General features: G+C 53.0%; 1 protein-coding gene across 2 annotated transcripts; it reads left to right on the top strand.

Moving 5' to 3' along the window:
• Nucleotides 1-470: 470 nt before the first annotated feature.
• On the top strand, nt 471-22,257 carry IUM83_13088 (the record flags this gene model as incomplete). Of its 2 annotated transcripts, XM_067937747.1 has the most annotated exons (3): nt 471-1,521; nt 1,595-1,623; nt 21,958-22,257. In XM_067937747.1, 3 exons carry the CDS (start codon nt 471-473, stop codon nt 22,255-22,257), a joined length of 1,380 nt encoding a protein of 459 aa, XP_067795833.1. The 2 variants fall into 2 exon arrangements, with proteins under 2 accessions (XP_067795833.1, XP_067795834.1); XM_067937746.1 differs by lacking the exons at nt 471-1,521; nt 1,595-1,623 and adding an exon at nt 21,511-21,835 and having other exon boundaries at nt 21,983-22,257.
• Between the last annotated feature and the right edge of the window lie 819 nt (nt 22,258-23,076).

Raw genomic sequence — 23,076 nt, 5'->3', positions numbered from 1 at the left:
ACGACGACGATAATAATGCAGGAAGTGCCCCAGCAAAGAAAAAATAGAAGAAGTCTGAAACCATGGGGTTGATGCGATGGACGAAGAATTCGGTCCGAGGTGAAAGTATTGGCATGATCCAAGCGGTGGAGGACCGTGCGGTCATGGCTACTACTAAGAATCTTCATCCACAAGAGTGGATGTTGGACACTGGTACTGGGGTACATGTCTGCACGTCTGAATCTGCATTTGACTCTCTCAGCCGTCACGTCGGCACAAGACAGGCTTATGTTGTGGCACATGCGGTTCGCTCACCAAAATATTGAAGCAATGAGGAAAATGGTTGAGAGGAATATGGTAGAGGGAATGACATCTCTTACGTTAGGGGATTTCAAGGCTCCGTTTCGATGTATTGCGTGTCAGCGTGCCAAGCAACGCGAATGGTATACAAACGGCACCAAAAGCGACAAAAACAGTGTTTTGCTCGAATAATGTCTGATGTGTGTTACGTTGGTGAGCTCACACCTGGAGGAAACATGTATTTCCAGATCATTCAAGATGAAGCTTCGCGATTTAAATGGTGCTTCCTGCTAAAGTCCAAGGATGAAGCCTCCCCAAATATTATTAAGTTAATTCGTAAGCTGGAGAAGGAGGACGAAATCAAGGTCTTTTCGAGCGACCAAGGGAAAGAATTTGTAAACAAAGCTCTAGAGAAATTTCTTGGTGGTCATGGAATTGAGCTTCTTACGACCAATGGCTACACTCCTGAAGAAAACTGTTTGGTGGAGAAGTTGAACTGCACCCTTATGGATAAAATTCGAGCGATTGGTGAAGGTGAAGCAGCTGCTCTTCCATTCTGCCTGTGGGGTGAAGTGTTGGGGTATGTGATAGAAGTCGACAACATGAGTGCGACCAAAGCCCTCAACGGGATTACCCCGTTTGAGAAACTTTACGGCCAGAATCCAGAAGTGATCTACACGTTTGTGGATGCGAAGTATTTCACCACATTCCGAAGAAGAAACGGAAAAGTAAGTTGCATATGCGCGCCGACCCTGCTCTTTCTTGGATACGCGAAGTCATCGCTGGGCTACCGAATACTCGATTTGCGTACGGGGAAATTGATTGGGCGCCGGGACGTGGTGTTCCACGAAGACATTACCGCTGAGCCAAACTATGTCAGAGACTTAGTGGATAAAACTTACTTCGGGAAAGATGTAGAGCTACCCACAGCTATTGATTTTGTGAACATACCCGTGAGCAGTGTGCTCCTACCCGATGATATGCAAATCGACATCGATGACGAAGTGATAACCAAGGAACCGGAACCTATGGAGGTCGATGAGGAGTTTTATTATGCCCGCGGTGGCAGTGAAGACGACTCAGCAATCGATAAGGGTTACAACGACAGTGACAGCAGTGATAACGATAGCGATTTCGATGATTATGATGATGGCTTCAGCGATGCAATGGCCGGCGTGTACGATGATCACCTTGCCGGACCTCAAGACGTTGGTGATAGTGGGAGTGTGGCGCCTGACACTGGTATTGCTACTAACGGGAGCGCTGGGCGTGCTAATACTGGAAGTGCTGATGCACGCCGTATGGCCGATGTTAGTGGGAGATCTGGCAATGTTCATGCTGATCGTACGCCCAGAGTTAGTGGGAGATCTGGACAGCGAAAGATTTATGGAACTCCTACGCGTAGATCAACCCGAGTTCGCCGTCAGACCCAGAGGTACAGTCCGCGCAGATGGACCATGGCGCAGACAATTTTGCAGTGTATGATGATTGCCGTCGTGAGTAGCCTGTTGAACCCAACGAGTGTGCAAGAGGCGCTTGCGTCTGAGCATGCAACTCAGTGGAAGCGTGCAATGGATGATGAGTACCAGTCCCTCATGCAGAATGAAGCGTGGATATTGGTGCCGAGACCGAAGTCAATACCGTACAATCCTGTGAACGTTCTAAGTTGCATTTGGGTGTTGGCGCTAAAACGGAATGAAAGGGGGATGATTGATAGGCATAAGGCGCGACTCGCGATAAAAGGATACAGACAGAAGTATGACATAGATTACTTGGAGACATATTCTCCGGTAGTACGGATTGAGTCTGTGCGATTGATCTTGCTTCTAGCTCTACTACTTGGGTTGGATGCTCGACAGATAGATTTCATCACAGCGTTTCTGAATGGAGTGCTGAGTGGTGTGAACATTTATATGGAACAACCTGAGGGTTACGACGACGGTACTGATAGAGTGTGTTTGCTGTTGAAAGGCCTCTACGGTCTGAAGCAGGCATCACGCATATGGAACCAAATCCTTCACAAGCACTTGGAAACACTAGGATTTCAGAAATGTACGTTCGATGTTGGAATATACTGGAAGCGAGGTGATAGCAACATCATCTACGTGACAGTCTATGTCGATGACTTGGTGATCGTCGGCGACACTGCGGATATTGAAAGGGTGGCAACGGACCTTGGCGCATAATTCAAGCTTAAAGATTTGGGTTGTGTTAGATTCCTACTTGGCATGGAGATCAATTATGAACCAGGAAAAATGTTATCCATATCGCAGACGTCCTACGTAGAACGGTTGCTAGAGAAGTTTGGTATGACAGAGGCGAGAACAGTGAGATCTCCGCAGATGCAAAACGAGCCGACACTCAAAATGGAGAAGGATCCAGCTTTGATCAACAACCCGAAGCTACCATTTTGCGAAATAGTTGGCTCCTTGCAATACCTGGTGCACTGTACTCGACCGGATTTGGCTAATGTGGTGAGAACACTTGGGAAATACGGCAGTGCATATACCAACGAAAATTTCCGGTTGGCTCATCGAACACTGCGGTACCTGCGAGGTACCAAAGATCTGGGATTAGTGTATCGCTATTAAGCTATTGGAAGCGAAGGTGTGGTAATTGATGCATTTACGGATGCGGATCATGCCGGATGCCCAGACAGTAAGTCTGTGAGCGGATGGGTGCTGTGCTTGAACGGAAATGCCTGGCACGGACAGAGCAAGAAGCAGGGCAGTGTAGCTGATGACACATGTGCCGCAGAGTTGATTGCCGCGCACAAGTGTACTAAGGAGATCAAGTGGGTCCAACTACTGTTGAAGGACATTCAGGTGCCACAGAAGAAGCAAGCAACCCTGTTTTGGGATAACCAGAGTGTCATTCATGAGGTGAAAAACAACGGCAACTCCCAAAATCAGAAACACCTAGCCAAGAAGACAAGATATATTGCGGAATGGGTGGACCGTGGCAAGCTGGCGCTGGAGTATGTGCCGAGCGCAAAGAGTGTTGCGGACATTTTTACCAAAGCATTGGGACCGTGTGTGTTTGAGCGTCTGCGCGACCGCCTCAACATAGAAGATGTCCGAAAAGCTTGGCAGCAGCGTTGATAGAGAATACGTGTGTGCGCTGAGGCATGAAGGGAGGAATGTTGTTGCCTTCACCAGATGGCAAACCAGATTTTGTGAGTGCAAGGTGCAGTTGTGTTTTCCTTTCGAATGCATGTAGGTTCTTCTACTCGAGTACGTTCATGGTGGTCACGCACAAGTTTCATCTTGCATAACTAGGTACGAGACTTGGCTGCGAGCTAGATCGCTACGGTTGCATAAACATACTTGCGGAGTGTGTGTCCGGCAGTTAGGTTGAAGTGGTGGTTGTGAGTGACGGTGACTGCGAGGGAGAATTCCAAAGAAAAGTCCGCGGACTTCCCGGAATTGCTCGTTGTAACGGGGTTACACGTACAAGTGGCTACAAGCCACTTGTGATTTTAATAGATAAGATATCTGGTAAAAGTTTTAGATACTTCCTCACCTTGGTGTAAGACACACCAATGGATACATTGAAGTGGGCCACCACAATTAGTGGTCCACACATACCCAAAGATCCTATTGGCACCTTTCTACCAATTAGAGACGTGCATATTAGCGGGGCTCTGACAGCTAGCCGCTGTCAACCCCTTTCATAGATGATAAACATTTTTAGCAGATTTAGGAGGAAGATCAATTCACAAACAATACAGTTCTCATTTTACCTTAAACTAGCTACTTGGAGTCTTGTCTAAGTTAAATTATATTTGTGTATTCAATATATAATTAACCAAAGTAATTACAAAGTACTTCCGCTTCCTCATACACGTAGCGCGACGTGTAAGCTAAAGTAGTGAGTCAAGTTAGACCCACTACACTCGTGCATGAGTGCGCTCCCACTAAACAGGGACCAGTATAGTCAAAGTAGGTCTACGGGGGTTTTGACGCTTGCGAAGCTTTCCCCTACACAACAACAATTGACGAACACGAGTCATTCTTGATTTTCAGTTGAACCGAGCATATTGGTGTTTCCTAGCTTACCTTCACGGACGCCACCACACGATTTAGTGGTCTGTGCAGTGTTTACCTTGGCAGCGCCCACACGAGCGCAGTGCCTTTGAGAGTCTCAATCTCCTACTAGGCAATCGACCATGGCGGTCACGCACAGTTTCATCTTGCCGAACTAGGAAATCACCGGGGGTCACGCACCACAGCGCTCTTGGTTATTATACATCTCACCCAATTCTATTAGCAACCATCGGATTCGTAGCTAAGTCGAACAGCCCTCCCGGTTTAAGTGACAGCGATCTAGTATTAGCGATTCACTGTATTATCATAAAATGATATATTAATAATAACATACTCCTTTTCGCACGCTCATCGCAAAATCCAGAGCTGTTCCGGGCGAAGAACGGCTTTGTATCTTATTCTCAGTTTAAGACATCGACTTAGCCAAAATGTGCGAAAGGTACAAAACGTGATGGTGATTTCCCTTCGAACCTGGAAAATGTCACTATTTTTTTCAGGTTCGAGGTTCCAAGGCTTAGACCCCTATTTGGTCAGGAAATAGTCGTGGCTTTATCATTTTTACTTACTAGTAGAATATGTATTATGCTACATCCGTGCTACGCAACTTTTTGTATATTTTATTCGCTCCTCGCAAGGGAAGCCCAGCCTGCAACAAAATTTTATTTTCCTGTCTGCCAAATTAGACCCACTACACCTGGTAGAACTTTGTAGTCCGTCCAACGACCGACGGCTTGACGTTCGTACGAGGTGTACGAACGCGGAGCCGAGAGCCACATGAGCACGGAGGTGCCCATGGAGAGATCCAACACGCCTGCAACGCATGTTGCACGCGCGGACTGCCCCCACCCGTCTGACCCAGAGTGGGAGGCCCTCCAGCGACTGTCAACAGTCATCAGAGAAGCGGCGATAGCTACGATGCTGCGTACGCTATCGCCGACGGAGCAACATGGTGTTGCTCTGGGGTTCATCATGAAGGAGCAGCGTGACGCTGCTTCCTCAGTGACGGTGTCGTCAGGGACGACACCGCGTGCTCAACCATTAAAGTTGAGCGTAAGCAATTACGTGGAAGAGAGGGCGAACCTCTCCTCCGATGGCTTGTCGAACTCGACACAGCCATAGCGGCTCGACACATCGTCGACCCGCTGTCGAAGGTCGCGTTCGCCATGTACTGCCTTGGCGGACGCGCAAGGAGTTGGGCGTATGGACGCCGACTCTCCGATCCTACGTGCTTCAGCACGTACGAAGTGTTCAAAGAGGAGCTCAAACAAGCGTTTGAGCCCCCGCAAAACGAGTTCCGGTCGAGGGCGGAGTTCCTCGACCTTCAGCAGGGTAAGCATGACGTCCATGCTTACGCGCAGCGCGCACGATATTTGGTATCAAATATCGTGACTAACCCGATTGACGAGGCGACTAAGGTCGTCACGTTCATGAAAGGGCTTAGAGATGGGCCTGTGAAGACCTATCTCTTCCGAGAGTACCCGAGTACTCTCGAAGCTGCGATCACTCTTGCCATGCAAGAAGAGTTTAGCCTGCGGCAGGCTAAACTCCATGTGAACGTGCCGAGGCCGCAACCGCGCCCGGTAGCGAGGACGGGAGGTCCAGAACCAATAGACCTCTCGAACGAAACAACTGCTGGTTACCAGCAGCAGGGAGGCAACGTGCGATGCTTCCGTTGCGGACGGATCGGTCACTTTGCACGGGAGTGCACAGCTCCCATGCTGTAGTGGGTCTAACTTGACTCACTACTTTAGCTTACACGTTGCGCTACGTGTATGAGGATGCGTAAGTACTTTGTAATTACTTAGGTTAATTATATTTGAATACACAAATATAAGTTAACTTAGACAAGACTCCAAGTAGCTAGTTTAAGGTAAAATGAGAACTGTATTGTTTGTAAATTGATCTTCCTCTAAAATCTGCTAAAAACTGTTTATCATCTATGAAAGGGTTGGCAGCGGCTGGCTGTCAGAGCCCCGCTAATATGCATGTCTCTGATTGGTAGAAAGATGCTGTTTTCTACCAATAGGATCTTTGGGTATGTGTGGACCACTAATTGTGGTGGCCCACTTCAATGTATCCATTGGTGTGTCTTACACCAATGTGAGGAAGTATCTAAAACCTTTAACAGATACTTATCTGTTAAACCATAAGTGACAAATGTCATGCACAAGTGACAGTTGTCACTTGTGTGTGTAACCCCGTGACACCATCCCCCCCTTAAGGTCAGACGCGCGGGGTCCCCGCACGTCAATCTTTTGAAATTGACCATTCGTCAATTCTCCGCGTTTGGAGAAGAACCCGCGCTCATTCAACGATGAGCGCGCCTCAGAAGAAGTCCGCAAAGTCGGTGGGGAGTCATCTCTCCATCGACGACTACTTCGAACGCCAGAAGGCGAAGTACGGCGACGTCGTCGACTTCGACTTCGACGATGAAGACATGGAGGGCGAGGAGGACTCGCCCTCAAAGCGTAAAGACTCAGTGTCGAGCGAATCGCTCGACCCTCACGCCAAGAACGTTCGCCCGCGTGAAGGGGACGAATCGGACGCTTCGAGTTCGAAGCGTTCGCGTACTGAGAGCGATACTCCACTCGCTTCTACTGGGGCTCTCAGTACTCCGCGTGCTGCTGCTGCAGCGCGTGATGTTAAAGCTCAAGGCTCTCCGCGCGCTGCGCCTGCAGCGCGCGATCCATGGATGCCGTCCGCGTCCGAGATCGCGGACCGGTTTGGGAACTCGGTACCTCCGAATGAGGTGCCGCTGTACGTATGCAGCGCCATCAAAGATGACGCTGTGGCTGCCGAGCTGCACTTTGATGCGGAAACGCATCAAAGGCGCGATTACTACATCGGACTCTTTCATGAGCTCCGATGGTTTCAAAGCAAGAAGACCTCTTCTCGCAGCAAAGTGCCCGAATGGCAGGCACTTTGTCAAAGCTGGAACGCTTTTGTTGATAACTTCAACAAGAAGCCGAATGCTTACCGTGATCGGATTAAGCATGCGCGTGATCGTTTCGAGACGTACTCGAAGCGTGGAAAGCTGGAGCAACTTCATGTTGCTGCGGAGGAGGCAAATGTGCCGTGCTCTGTGCCCGAGGGCTTTCAGTGCGCGAAGTGCTTCCCAGGCGCGGTCCGCTTGAGCGACCGCGACCTGAACGGGTACACGTCGTTCCGTGTGCCCGAAAGTCTCAAAGAGCTCCGTGCTAAGTTCTTAGCACGTGAGGGCTCGGGCGCTAGCAATGACCGCAGCGCTCGTATTACTTCCGCTGCGCCAGCGCGTACTGCTCCTCGTACGCCCCCACCATTTCCGGAACGTCCTCCAGCAAGACGTTCCGCGGCTCCCATGTATCTTGATGGGGAGGAAATCTTCTCCAACGAATACGAAAACGAGCCCCTTGAGGATTCGTTTTCGGGATACTATGGTCAACAATCCGCTCAACAATCCAGCGGGTTGAGCCGCGGGCGTCACGGATCGGCGGTGGCGGGGGTGGGAACACGCCCCGGGCATGATCAGCCCCGGGCTGATCAGTATGTGCCTCTCCACGACCGAGTGACCACCGTGGAGCGTTTGCAGGGCGCTGAGTTCGCCGCCCTGAAATAGGAGCTGGCGAACCAGAAGGCCCAAGTCGTGGCGGTCTCGCAGACCGCCTCGAATATCCAGGTCGAGTTGAGGACTCAGATGAAGGGGTTGCTGCAGCGCGTCCGCGCGCTGGAGGAGAGGCTGCTCGTCGCCGAGGCCAAGTCCTCCGCTTCTGCCTCGGCTCCTGCCGAGGCTTCGGGTCAGCCGAGCTAGATGGCTCGTGCTGCAGGTATGGCTTCAGCCGTCCGACGTAAAAGGTCGGATGGAGGCGCATGCTAGACGGTATGTCTAGCGTGTAACCGTTGCCGTGCCATGCCAATACAGTGAACGGCCCGATGAAGCGCGGAGCAAGCTTGCTTGCTCCGAAATCCGAAACTGCATGTTTAGGCAGGTTTTGCGCAGCTAACAAAACCAATGAACTAACCTTGAATTCATTTGTGTTGCCTCTGCCCACATTGTCTGCGTTCAGCCTCTGTTGGTCAACAGAAGCTGCTATTGCGTCTTGGACAAACCGAATTACGGCTTGTCTTTTGGTGATGAAATGGATTGCATCCGAGCTGAAGTCATTCAGCTCGCTCTCCGCTAGAGGCCCGGCCTCTGCGTGGTTCTTCGCGGTGTCTGCGCTCTGCGCAGACCCGTGGTCGTTGTCCTTGTTGTTGGAGGAGTCTGCGCCCTGCGCAAACTCATGTGGTTTGTCCATTATTGCAGCTGACATCGTGCAAGTGTCAGCGGTTTTCTGCGGCTGCTGTATTGCGGTCGTAGATCCTCCCCCACTTAAAGTGGGAGCCACCACTCCGAGTAAACTCGGCAGACGGGGATGCCGCATGGCATTCACATAAAACGGTGTATGTCCGGTCGACGCATGCACTGAGTTATTGATGGCAAACTCTACCATCGATAAGCACTCGCTCCAGTATTGGAACGAGTGAGCGTAGCTCTTCAACATATCGACGAGCACGCGATTCACGCGCTCGGTTTGACCGTCCGTCTGCGGATGATCCGCAGTCGACATGGAAAGCTGGCTCCCAAGAAGTGTAAACACTTCTTGCCACAGGTTCGCTGTGAAGCGCGGGTCTCTGCCCGACACGATGTCGGACGGCATGCCATGGTGTTTGAACACCATGTCGACGAACAGACGGGCCGTCTGCTTCGCGGTCACTTCTGCCGGCACCGCAGCAAGATGTACCATCTTGCTGAAGCGGTCGACGAAGACCACAACACCGGTATTCCCTCCGCTGTCCGGGGGAAGACCAAAGATGAAGTCCAAAGACATGGAGTTCCAACACTCCGACGGAGTCGGTAGTGATTGTAACGGAGCCTGCGCGAATGGCGCAGGCTTTACGCGTTGATATACCTCGCAAGCACGGATGTACTTGCGCACCCACTTATACTGGTGGTGCCAGTAGAAGTCGCGCGTGAGAAGGACGTAAGTCTTCTCACGTCCGAGATGTCCCGCAGTCGGGGCATCGTGATACTCGTACATGATCCTGAGTCGCAGGTCATGGTCATTTGGCACGACAACGCGATCCGCGTTGTCGTCGACTGCGTTGTAAAGTAGTAGTCCTTCGTGCACACGAAAGCGGTGTGCACGCGCGCGAAGGTGTTTGGGCAACTTCTGACGAGCCTTGTCAGAAGGTGTTGTGCCATAGGCCAACAAGGGCTTCGCGTCCGCATTGTGCGCGTACGCGGCCTTCACATCATCCAACAGAGATGATGTGGGTTTGCTCGATCGCATGACGTCAATGGCATTGACGTCTGCAGCTTCTGCATAGTCCGGCCGACGTGATAACGCGTCGGCCACCACATTCAATCTTCCGGGTTTATATTCGACCCGGAAGTTATACTCCGCAAAGAATGAGAGACATCTCGCCATTCTTTGTGATATGTGTGGCGACTTCACTGCGGTGCCCAGTGATGCATGGTCGGTGTAGACCACAAATGGTCTACTCCCAAGCAAGTACACTCGGAACTTTGCGAGTGCATACTTCATGGCAAGGAGTTCCTTGTCATGCACCGGATAGTTGCGCTCAGCTGGCTTCAGCTGACGCGACTGGTAGTAGACGACACGATCACGGCCCTCGTGATCGTGCTGCATTAACGCGCATCCGATCGCGAAATCGGATGCGTCACACACTACGTGAAATGGGCGATCTTGTTCAGCCACTGCCAAGATCGGCGCCTCAGTCAAGCCCCGCTTGACTGCATCGAATGCCTTTTGGCAATCGGGTGTCCAATTCCACACAGCTTCTTTCTTAAGAAGCTGTGACAGCGGGCGGATCTTGCCCGCATAGTCCTCCACGTACTTGCACAAGTACGTGGCCAAGCCAAGGAAGTGCCTCAGTTCCTTGACACTTGAAGGCGGTGGCCATTCATTAATCACTCTGACCTTTTCCGGGTCAGGGCGAACACCATTCTTCCCTACGAGACACCCGAGGACGGGTATATCGCTCGCCCCGAAGATACACTTCTTCAGGTTCGCGTAGAGCTTATGCTTTCGCATAAGCTCAAGTAGCTTCCGGAGATGCACCCTGTGCATCGCTACGTCGGTCTTCCCGTCCACAGCCCCGGCTGTGGATGAATACATCATCGAAGTAGCTCGGTGCGAAGTCGCGCACCGAGCGCAACAAGTGCGTCACGCACCTGTTGAAAGTCGCAGGGGGCTTCTTAAACCCCTGCGGCATTACTAGCCATTCCCAGAGCATGCCGCTTGGCGTGCTCACTGCCGTGAGGGATATCGCTCTCACGCATTAGGATTTGATAAAATCCATCTCGCAAGTCGAGAGCACTGTAAACGGTGCTCCCGGCCATCGAATCGATGATAACATCTTTTCGTGGTATCGGCGTCTGCGCCGGTACCGTCGCATCGTTCAGCTTGTTGTAGGCATGAACGATGCGCCATCCGCCCTTTGGCTTTTTGACACATAACGTCGGAGCACTGTGCGGGGACTTCGATTCCCGCACTTGTCCAGCTTTGCGACAACTTTCAAAGAAGTCGTCGATCGCCTCCACTTGATCTCGCGGCAGTGGCCACTGCCGCGTGACACAGTACTTCGTGCCCGGCACGAGATCAATCTCGTGCTGAATGCCCTTATCCTGCGGAAGTTCCGCAGGAATCGCTTCAGGGAGTACGTCTTTGTACTCCCTCAACAATTCGTAATCGGGACTCGACTTCAGCGAGTCCCAACCTTGTTCCTCGAAGCGCTCTCGCTTCGTCTTCGCACTGAGAGTGTCTTCACTCTCAGTGGTACTTCCCATGAAGAGCTGCCTCAGCTCTTCGCTCTCGCTCTCCGTTCTTTCGCTGTCCGAAAGAACGCAGACCTGCTCGATTCGTCCATCGTGGAAGTCGCGCGTGAAGCACTTCCAGCTCATGGTTGGAAGCGAAGTCAACTCCGACGCCGCCGTCGGAGGACTAGCGAGTTCCATGTCACGATACTTGAATCCAGTATCGGTACGCTTAGCGTCTCGACATCCGGCGTCACCGCCTCAGTCTGCCCAGCAGACTGTTCTTGTTGTGTCTCGGTCCCGGACCGAGACTTGCGCAGCGTTTTTCGCTTGCGCCGCCTTCTTGTTGTGCGGAGCCCGGCTCCGCACAGTTGTTCTTCTGGTCCAGGCCCGGCCGTGGACAGTTGTTCGCCGGCGGACCCTGTCCGCGGGTGCGCGGTATCAAACCTGGCTTGACCGCATTTTCCTTCGTGCAACCCGGCTGCACGGTAATGTGTCCTTTCGCCGGCAGACCCTGTCTGCGGGCGCGCGATATCAAGCCCGGCTTGATCGCATGGCGCTTCGTCGTGCAGCCCGGCTGCACGACAGCATGCAAATTGCGTCAGTGCGGTACGTTTGCAACCGTCCGCACTGTTTGCAGCGTCAACTCCCGGAGTTGACACGCCTTCGTCACCTCGACGCCATTCATTGGCGGAGCCCCTCACGACCGAGGGTGCGTCGGCTCCCGGAGCCGACGCGTCGTTGTTGACCTGACCTCTTCGGGTCAGGGACTGTCCCATGCGTACTTGAACGCGAGTGTTGGTTCCCGGAACCGACACATCCTCATCTTCCGACGTCGGCAGCACCGCCGACGTGGATCCCACTTGTGCGCATCCTCGCGCACCCCTTGGGCACTCCGGGACAGCAGCATTAAGCGCCGTCTCGACTCGTAAGCCGCGCGCACTTGCTGGTGCGTGCGCTGCGGTAACAGGGCCATCGCTCTCTGTTCCGCTGTCGCGGCCGAAGCGCACGAGCGTGCGCTTCTTCCAGTCTATCATCGGATCATGCCGTGCAAGCCACGGCATGCCCATAACAACGTCGAACTTATCGTCCAGGTCCAGGACAATAAAGTGTTCGACAAACACTTGTTGTTTGTACGAGAAGCGCACGTTCACGACGCGCTTCTCGGTTTTTACGATGGCACCTGTTGCCAATCGTACCTCCAGAAGACTTCGAGGTATATCTACCTCCTCGAAGTCAAGTCTCGACAGGCTTCGTAGTCGAACAAAGTTGTTCGACGCGCCTGAGTCTACCAAAGCTCGAAGAGAGTCACTCGCTCTCTTCGAGTAAACCTTCAAGATGACTAGGTTTCGCCTGTCATCTTGTTTCTTGCAGTGAGAGCTGGTCTCACTGGGGGCTGCAGTCCTCAGTGTCGCGTGCCCGATGTCGGCACGCGCGACTGCATTACCAGTACGGCGCCCCGCGCCTACTGGATGTTCGCGTTTTTTGTTGGTCCGCGGCGATGCCTAACATCGCCACGACGGCCATCTCCAGGGGGCATGGGAGCTGTTCACTCCCGTGCAAAGTGACCGATCCGTCCGCAACGGAGGCATCGCACGTTGCCTCCCTGCTGCTGGTAACCAGCAGTTGTTGCATTCGAGAGGTCCATTGGTTCTGGACCTCCCGACCTCGCTACCGGGCGCGGTTGCGGCCTCGGCACGTTCACATGGAGTTTAGCCTGCCGCAGGCTAAACTCTTCTTGCATGGCAAGAGTGATCGCAGCTTCGAGAGTACTCGGGTACTCTCGGAAGAGATAGGTCTTCACAGGCCCATCTCTAAGCCCTTTCATGAACGTGACGACCTTAGTCGCCTCGTCAATCGGGTTAGTCACGATATTTGATACCAAATATCGTGCGCGCTGCGCATAAGCATGGACGTCATGCTTACCCTGCTGAAGGTCGAGGAACTCCGCCCTCGACCGGAACTCGTTTTGCGGGGGCTCAAACGCTTGTTTGAGCTCCTCTTTGAACACTTCGTACGTGCTGAAGCACGTAGGATCGGAGAGTCGGCGTCCATACGCCCAACTCCTTGCGCGTCCGCCAAGGCAGGACATGGCGAACGCGACCTTCGACAGCGGGTCGACGATGCGTCGAGCCGCTATGGCTGTGTCGAGTTCGACAAGCCATCGGAGGTGAGGTTCGCCCTCTCTTCCACGTAATTGCTTACGCTCAACTTTAATGGTTGAGCACGCGGTGTCGTCCCTGACGACGCCGTCACTGAGGAAGCAGCGTCACGCTGCTCCTTCATGATGAACCCCAGAGCAACACCATGTTGCTCCGTCGGCGATAGCGTACGCAGCATCGTAGCTATCGCCGCTTCTCTGATGACTGTTGACAGTCGTTGGAGGGCCTCCCACTCTGGGTCAGACGGGTGGGGGCAGTCCGCGCGTGCAACATGCGTTGCAGGCGTGTTGGATCTCTCCATGGGCACCTCCGTGCTCATGTGGCTCTCGGCTCCGCGTTCGTACACCTCGTACGAACGTCAAGCCGTCGGTCGTTGGACGGACTACAAAGTTCTACCAGGTGTAGTGGGTCTAACTTGACTCACTACTTTAGCTTACACGTTGCGCAACGTGTATGAGGAAGCGTAAGTACTTAGTAATTACTTAGGTTAATTATATTTGAATACACAAATATAAGTTAACTTAGACAAGACTCCAAGTAGCTAGTTTAAGGTAAAATGAGAACTGTATTGTTTGTAAATTGATCTTCCTCTAAAATCTGCTAAAAACTGTTTATCATCTATGAAAGGGTTGACAGCGGCTGGCTGTCAGAGCCCCGCTAATATGCATGACTCTGATTGGTAGAAAGATGCTGCTTTCTACCAATAGGATCTTTGGGTATGTGTGGACCACTAATTGTGGTGGCCCACTTCAATGTATCCATTGGTGTGTCTTACACCAATGTGAGGAAGTATCTAAAACCTTTAACAGATATTTATCTGTTAAACCACAAGTGACAAATGTCATGCACAAGTGACAGTTGTCACTTCTGTGTGTAACCCCGTTGCACATGCCCCCTGGAGGTGGCCGTCGTGGCGATGCTAGGCATCGCCGCGGACCAACAAAAAAAGCGAACATCCAGTAGGCGCGGGGCGCCGTACTGGTAATGCAGTCACGCGTGCCGACATCGGGCACGCGACACTGAGGACTGCAGCCCCCAGTGAGACCAACTCTCACTGCCAGGAACAAGATGACAGGCCGAACCTGGTCATCTTGAAGGTTTACTCGAAGAGAGCGAGTGACTCTCTTCGAGCTTTGGTAGACTCAGGCGCGTCGAACAACTTTGTTCGACTACGAAGCCTGTCGAGACTTGACTTCGAGGAGGTAGATATACCTCGAAGTCTTCTGGAGGTACGATTGGCAACAGGTGCCATCGTAAAAACCGAGAAGCGCGTCGTGAACGTGCGCTTCTCGTACAAACAACAAGTGTTTGTCGAACACTTTATTGTCCTGGACCTGGACGATAAGTTCGACGTTGTTATGGGCATGCCGTGGCTTGCACGGCATGATCCGATGATAGACTGGAAGAAGCGCACGCTCGTGCGCTTCGGCCGCGACAGCGGAACAGAGAGCGATGGCCCTGTTACCGCAGCGCACGCACCAGCAAGTGCGCGCGGCTTACGAGTCGAGACGGCGCTTAATGCTGCTGTCCCGGAGTGCCCAAGGGGTGCGCGAGGATGCGCACAAGTGGGATCCACGTCGGCGGTGCTGCCGACGTCGGAAGATGAGGATGTGTCGGTTCCGGGAACCAACACTCGCGTTCAAGTACGCATGGGACAGTCCCTGACCCGAAGAGGTCAGGTCAACAACGACGCGTCGGCTCCGGGAGCCGACGCACCCTCGGTCGTGAGGGGCTCCGCCAATGAATGGCGTCGAGGTGACGAAGGCGTGTCAACTCCGGGAGTTGACGCTGCAAACAGTGCGGACGGTTGCAAACGTACCGCACTGACGCAATTTGCATGCTGTCGTGCAGCCGGGCTGCACGACGAAGCGCCATGCGATCAAGCCGGGCTTGATATCGCGCGCCCGCAGACAGGGTCTGCCGGCGAAAGGACACATTACCGTGCAGCCGGGTTGCACGAAGGAAAATGCGGTCAAGCCAGGTTTGATACCGCGCACCCGCGGACAGGGTCCGCCGGCGAACAACTGTCCACGGCCGGGCCTGGACCAGAAGAACAACTGTGCGGAGCCGGGCTCCGCACAACAAGAAGGCGGCGCAAGCGAAAAACGCTGCGCAAGTCTCGGTCCGGGACCGAGACACAACAAGAACAGTCTGCTGGGCAGACTGAGGCGGTGACGCCGGATGTCGAGACGCTAAGCGTACCGATACTGGATTCAAGTATCGTGACATGGAACTCGCTAGTCCTCCGACGACGGCGTCGGAGTTGACTTCGCTTCCAACCATGAGCTGGAAGTGCTTCACGCGCGACTTGCACGATGGATGCATCGAGCAGGTCTGCGTTATTTCGGACAGCGAAAGAACGAAAAGCGAGAGCGAAGAGCTGAAGCAGCTCTTCATGGGAAGTACCACTGAGAGTGAAGACACTCTCAGTGCGAAGACGAAGCGAGAGCGCTTCGAGGAACAAGGTTGGGACTCGCTGAAGTCGAGTCCCGATTACGAATTGTTGAGGGAGTACAAAGACGTACTCCCTGAAGCGATTCCTGCGGAACTTCCGCAGGATAAGGGCATTCAGCACGAGATTGATCTCGTGCCGGGCACGAAGTACTGTGTCACGCGGCAGTGGCCACTGCCGCGAGATCAAGTGGAGGCGATCGACGACTTCTTTGAAAGTTGTCGCAAAGCTGGACAAGTGCGGGAATCGAAGTCCCCGCACAGCGCTCCGACGTTATGTGTCAAAAAGCCAAAGGGCGGATGGCGCATCGTTCATGCCTACAACAAGCTGAACGATGCGACGGTACCGGCACAGACGCCGATACCGCGAAAAGATGTCATCATCGATTCGATGGCCGGGAGCACCGTTTACAGTGCTCTCGACTTGCGAGATGGATTTTATCAAATCCTAATGCGTGAGAGCGATATCCCTCACGGCAGTGAGCACGCCAAGCGGCATGCTCTGGGAATGGCTAGTAATGCCGCAGGGGTTTAAGAAGCCCCCTGCGACTTTCAACAGGTGCGTGACGCACTTGTTGCGCTCGGTGCGCGACTTCGCACCGAGCTACTTCGATGATGTATTCATCCACAGCCGGGGCTGTGGACGGGAAGACCGACGTAGCGATGCACAGGGTGCATCTCCGGAAGCTACTTGAGCTTATGCGAAAGCATAAGCTCTACGCGAACCTGAAGAAGTGTATCTTCGGGGCGAGCGATATACCCGTCCTCGGGTGTCTCGTAGGGAAGAATGGTGTTCGCCCTGACCCGGAAAAGGTCAGAGTGATTAATGAATGGCCACCGCCTTCAAGTGTCAAGGAACTGAGGCACTTCCTTGAAGCAGCCACGTACTTGTGCAAGTACGTGGAGGACTATGCGGGCAAGATCCGCCCGCTGTCACAGCTTCTTAAGAAAGAAGCTGTGTGGAATTGGACACCCGATTGCCAAAAGGCATTCGATGCAGTCAAGCGGGGCTTGACTGAGGCGCCGATCTTGGCAGTGGCTGAACAAGATCGCCCATTTCACGTAGTGTGTGACGCATCCGATTTCGCGATCGGATGCGCGTTAGCAGCACGATCACGAGGGCCGTGATCGTGTCGTCTACCAGTCGCGTCAGCTGAAGCCAGCTGAGCGCAACTATCCGGTGCATGACAAGGAACTCCTTGCCATGAAGTATGCACTCGCAAAGTTCCGAGTGTACTTGCTTGGGAGTAGACCGTTTGTGGTCTACACCGACCATGCATCACTGGGCACCGCAGTGAAGTCGCCACACATATCACAAAGAATGGCGAGATGTCTCTCATTCTTTGCGGAGTATAACTTCCGGGTCGAATACAAACCCAGAAGATTGAATGTGGTGGCCGACGCGTTATCACGTCGGCCGGACTACGCAGAAGCTGCTGACGTCAATGCTATTGACGTCATGCGATCAAGCAAACCCACATCGTCCCTGTTGGATGATGTGAAGGCCGCGTACGCGCACAATGCGGACGCGAAGCCCTTGTTGGCCTATGGCACAACACCTTCTGACAAGGCTCGTCAGAAGTTGCCCAAACACCTTCGCGCGCGTGCACACCGATATCGGTGCACGACGGACTGCTTCTTTATAATGCAGTCGACGACAACGCGGACCGCGTTGTCGTGTCGAATGACCATGACCTGCGACTCAGGATCATGTACGAATATCATGATGCCCCGACTGCGGGACATCTCGGACGTGAGAAGACATACGTCCTTCTCACGCGCGACTTCTACTGGCACCACCAGTATAAGTGGGTGCGCAAGTACATCCGTGCTTGCGAGGTATATCAACGCGTAAAGCCTGCGCCATTCGCGCAGGCTCCGTTACAATCACTACCGACTCCGTCGGAGTGTTGGAACTCCATGTCTTTGGACTTCATCTTTGGTCTTCCCCCGGACAGCGGAGGGAATACCGGTGTTGTGGTCTTCGTCGACCGCTTCAGCAAGATGGTACATCTTGCTGCGGTGCCGGCAGAAGTGACCGCGAAGCAGACGGCCCGTCTGTTCGTCGACATGGTGTTCAAACACCATGGCATGCCGTCCGACATCGTGTCGGGCAGAGACCCGCGCTTCACAGCGAACCTGTGGCAAGAAGTGTTTACACTTCTTGGGAGCCAGCTTTCCATGTCGACTGCGGATCATCCGCAGACGGACGGTCAAACCGAGCGCGTGAATCGCGTGCTCGTCGATATGTTGAAGAGCTACGCTCACTCGTTCCAATACTGGAGCGAGTGCTTATCGATGGCAGAGTTTGCCATCAATAACTCAGTGCATGCCTCGACCGGGCATACACCGTTCTACGTGAATGCCATGCGGCATCCCCGTCTGCCGAGTTTACTCGGAGTGATGGCTCCCACTTTAAGTGGGGGAGGATCTACGACCGCAATACAGCAGCCGCAGAAAACCGCTGACACTTGCACGATGTCAGCTGCAATAATGGACAAACCACATGAGTTTGCGCAGGGCGCAGACTCCTCCAACAACAAGGACAACGACCACGGGTCTGCGCAGAGCGCAGACACCGCGAAGAACCACGCAGAGGCCGGGCCTCTAGCGGAGAGCGAGCTGAATGACTTCAGCTCGGATGCAATCCATTTCATCACCAAAAGACAAGCCGTAATTCGGTTTGTCCAAGACGCAATAGCAGCTTCTGTTGACCAACAGAGGCTGAACGCAGACAATGTGGGCAGAGGCAACACAAATGAATTCAAGGTTAGTTCATTGGTTTTGTTAGCTGCGCAAAACCTGCCTAAACATGCAGTTTCGGATTTCGGAGCAAGCAAGCTTGCTCCGCGCTTCATCGGGCCGTTCACTGTATTGGCATGGCACGGCAACGGTTACACGCTAGACATACCGTCTAGCATGCGCCTCCATCCGACCTTTTACGTCGGACGGCTGAAGCCATACCTGCAGCACGAGCCATCTAGCTCGGCTGACCCGAAGCCTCGGCAGGAGCCGAGGCAGAAGCGGAGGACTTGGCCTCGGCGACGAGCAGCCTCTCCTCCAGCGCGCGGACGCGCTGCAGCAACCCCTTCATCTGAGTCCTCAACTCGACCTGGATATTCGAGGCGGTCTGCGAGACCGCCACGACTTGGGCCTTCTGGTTCGCCAGCTCCTATTTCAGGGCGGCGAACTCAGCGCCCTGCAAACGCTCCACGGTGGTCACTCGGTCGCGGAGAGGCGCATACTGACTTGCGCGGGGCTGATCATACCCGGGGCGTGTTCCCACCCCGCCACCGCCGATCCGTGACGCCCGCGGCTCAACCCGCTGGATTGTTGAGCGGATTGTTGACCATAGTATCCCGAAAACGAATCCTCAAGGGGCTCGTTTTCGTATTCGTTGGAGAAGATTTCCTCCCCATCAAGATACATGGGAGCCGCGGAACGTCTTGCTGGAGGACGTTCCGGAAATGGTGGGGGCGTACGAGGAGCAGTACGCGCTGGCGCAGCGGAAGTAATACGAGCGCTGCGGTCATTGCTAGCGCCCGAGCCCTCACGTGCTAAGAACTTAGCACGGAGCTCTTTGAGACTTTCGGGCACACGGAACGACGTGTACCCGTTCAGGTCGCGGTCGCTCAAGCGGACCGCGCCTGGGAAGCACTTCGCGCACTGAAAGCCCTCGGGCACAGAGCACGGCACATTTGCCTCCTCCGCAGCAACATGAAGTTGCTCCAGCTTTCCACGCTTCGAGTACGTCTCGAAACGATCACGCGCATGCTTAATCCGATCACGGTAAGCACTCGGCTTCTTGTTGAAGTTATCAACAAAAGCGTTCCAACTTTGACAAAGTGCCTGCCACTCGGGCACTTTGCTGCGAGAAGAGGTCTTGTTGCTTTGAAACCATCGGAGCTCATGAAAGAGTCCGATGTAGTAATCGCGCCTTTGATGCGTTTCCGCATCAAAGTGCAGCTCGGCAGCCACAGCGTCATCTTTGATGGCGCTGCGTACGTACAGCGGTACCTCATTCGGAGGTACCGAGTTCCCATAACGGTCCGAGATCTCGGACGCGGACGGCATCCCCGGATCGCGCGCTGCGCCTGCAGCGCGCGGAGAGCCTTGAGCATTGGAATCACGCGCTGCAGCAGGAGCGCGCGGAGTACTGAGAGCCCCAGCGGAAGCGAGTGGGGTGTCGCTCTCAGTACGCGAACGCTTCGAACTCGAAGCGTCCGATTCGTCCCCTTCACGCGGGCGAATGTTCTTGGCGTGAGGGTCGGGCGATTCGCTCGACACTGAGTCTTTACGCTATGAGGGCGAGTCCTCTTCGCCCTCCATATCTTCATCGTCGTCGACTTCGGCGATGACGTAGCCATACTTCGCCTTCTGGCGCTCGAAGTAGTCATCGATGGAGAGATGACTCTCCACCGACTTCGGAGTCTTCTTTGCTTGAGGCGCGCTCATCGTTGAATGAGCGCAGGTTTCTTCTCCAAACGCGGAGAATTGACGAATGGTCAATTCAGAGATTGACGCGCGGGGACCCCGCGCGTCTGACCTTAAGGGGGGATGGTGTAACGGGGTTACACGCACAAGTGGCTTGTAGCCACTTGTGATTTTAACAGATAAGATATCTGGTGAAAGTTTTAGATACTTCCTCACCTTGGTGCAAGTCACACCAATGAATACATTGAAGTGGGCCACCACAATGAGTGGTCCACACATACCCAAAGATCCTATTGGCATCTTTCTACCAATTAGAGACGTGCATATTAGCGGGGCTCTGACAGCTAGCCGCTGTCAACCCCTTTCCTAGATGATAAACATTTTTAGCAGATTTAGGAGGAAGATCAATTCACAAACAATACAGTTCTCATTTTACCTTAAACTAGCTACTTGGAGTCTTATCTAAGTTAAATTATATTTGTGTATTCAATATATAATTAACCTAAGTAATTACAAAGTACTTCCGCTTCCTCATACACGTAGCGCGACGTGTAAGCTAAAGTAGTGAGTCAAGTTAGACCCACTACACTCGTGCATGAGTGCGCTCCCACTAAACAGGGACCAGTATAGTCAAAGTAGGTCTACGGGGGTTTTGACGCTTGCGAAGCTTTCCCCTACACAACAACAATGGAAGAACACGAGTCATTCTTGATTTTCAGTTGAACCGAGCATACAGTGCTGGCGGATAGTATACTGCCACCCCGATTTTTTGCTTTATTTTATCCAATACGAGGCGTTTTGCGACGCGCTTTTGTCCAATCGAAAGAGCGCTCTAATACGAAGCGAACGCCACTCGATTCAGCTCACTCCGCTTCTTGCTCACTGCGCAACCGCAATTAAACGCCTCACGCGCTTGGCAGTGCTGGCGGTCAGTATACAGCCGGTGCGTATTTTACTGATATGGAGGCGTTGCTTTCGCATCCGCTTCTAGCCCTGTGATCAGCAATTAAATGTGCATATGCTATTGTATTGTTTGCAATTAAATGTGCATATGCTATTGTATTGTTTGTCATGTATTCGTGTTAGCAGCATGCCCAGGGGGACCAAACTTAGCGAAGGAGAGCAGCACCGGATAACGGCCTTCTCTGAGGCAGGACTGAGCGAAAGAGCTATAGCGACACGTGTGCAGCGTTCTAGACCCGTAGTACACGCCTTCCTATCTGATCCAGAGGGCTACACCAAGGTTAAACGATCGGGAAGACCCAAAAAGCTCACGCCGAAGGCACGTCGCCGGCTGCTTCGTGAAGCTTCGAAGGGTCAACTCAGCTCTGCGGAGCTCAAAATGGCGCTGGAGCTACCTGTAAGTGCGCGGCGGATCCGTGAAATCCTTCAGGCGGATCCTAACATGAACTACGAAAAGCGTAAAGCTTCGCCTGTGTTGACTAAGAAGCACAAGGAGGCTCGTCTCACGTGGGCCCGAGCTAAGGTGACCTGGGACATGACAAAATGGGGAAACTGCGTCTTTTCAGACGAAAAGAAGTTCAATCTGGACGGGCCAGACTACATGCAGCACTATTGGCACGATTTGCGCCGCGAACCCGAGATCTACTCTACTCGCCAAAGTGGCGGAGGAAGTGTCATGGTTTGGGCTGCATTTTGTGCTAGCCGTAAGTCTGAATTAGTGATTTTAGAGGGAAATCAAAGCAGTGAGCGGTACATCTATACTCTCTCAGAGTATTAGCTGCCGTTCATTGACCGCGTGTACGGCCGAGAGTGTGTCTTTCAACAGGACAACGCCTCAATCCATACTTCAGGAGCCACGAAGGAGTTCCTGAAGGAGGAAAACGTGGACGTGATGGACTGGCCAGCACAGTCGCCCGACCTGAACCCCATAGAGAACATGTGGGGGGTCCTGACTCGTGCTGTCTACGCTCACGGACGACAATTTCAGACACGTGAAGACCTCATCGAGACGATCAAGGCATCGTGGGCTGCGATCGGGCAGGACCTCATCACAAAACTGGTTGAGTCTAAGCCAAAGAGGTGCATCGCTACGCTGGAGCTCTATGGGGCTAAGACCAAGTACTGAGTGCAATTCAACCGTCAAACAACCAGTACAAGTCGCGCAAACCGAACTGGCAGTATTGTAACCGCCAGGTACGTCAACTTCAACTTCAACATTTTTTACGGTTGCATCGCAAGTACGTGTCAGATTGAAATGAATCGAGTAGCGTTCGCTTCGTATTAGAGCGCCCTTTCGATTGGACAAAAGCGCGTCGCAAAACGCCTCGTATTGGATAAAATAAAGCAAAAAACGGGGTGGCAGTATACTATCCGCCAGCACTGTATTGGTGTTTCCTAGCTTACCTTCACGGACGCCACCACACGATTTAGTGGTCTGTGCAGTGTTGACCTTGGCAGCGCCCACACGAGCGCAGTGCCTTTGAGAGTCTCAATCTCCTACTAGGCAATCCATCATGGCGGTCACGCACAGTTTCATCTTGCCGAACTAGGAAATCACCGGGGGTCACGCACCACAGCGCTCTTGGTTATTATACATCTCACCCAATTCTATTAGCAACCATCGGATTCGTAGCTAAGTCGAACAGCCCTCCCGGTTTAAGTGACAGCGATCTAGTATTAGCGATTCACTGTATTATCATAAAATGATATATTAATAATAACATACTCCTTTTCGCACGCTCATCGCAAAATCCAGAGCTGTTCCGGGCGAAGAACGGCTTTGTATCTTATTCTCAGTTTAAGACATCGACTTAGCCAAAATGTGCGAAAGGTACAAAACGTGATGGTGATTTCCCTTCGAACCTGGAAAATGTCACTATTTTTTTCAGGTTCGAGGTTCCAAGGCTTAGACCCCTATTTGGTCAGGAAATAGTCGTGGCTTTAT

This window comes from Phytophthora cinnamomi (genome assembly GCF_018691715.1).
Source record: "Phytophthora cinnamomi strain GKB4 chromosome Unknown Contig19, whole genome shotgun sequence".
Classification (NCBI taxonomy): Eukaryota; Oomycota; class Peronosporomycetes; order Peronosporales; family Peronosporaceae; genus Phytophthora; species Phytophthora cinnamomi.
The sequence above is the reverse complement of the archived record's forward strand: the minus strand, read 5'-3'. Positions and strand labels throughout refer to the sequence as shown.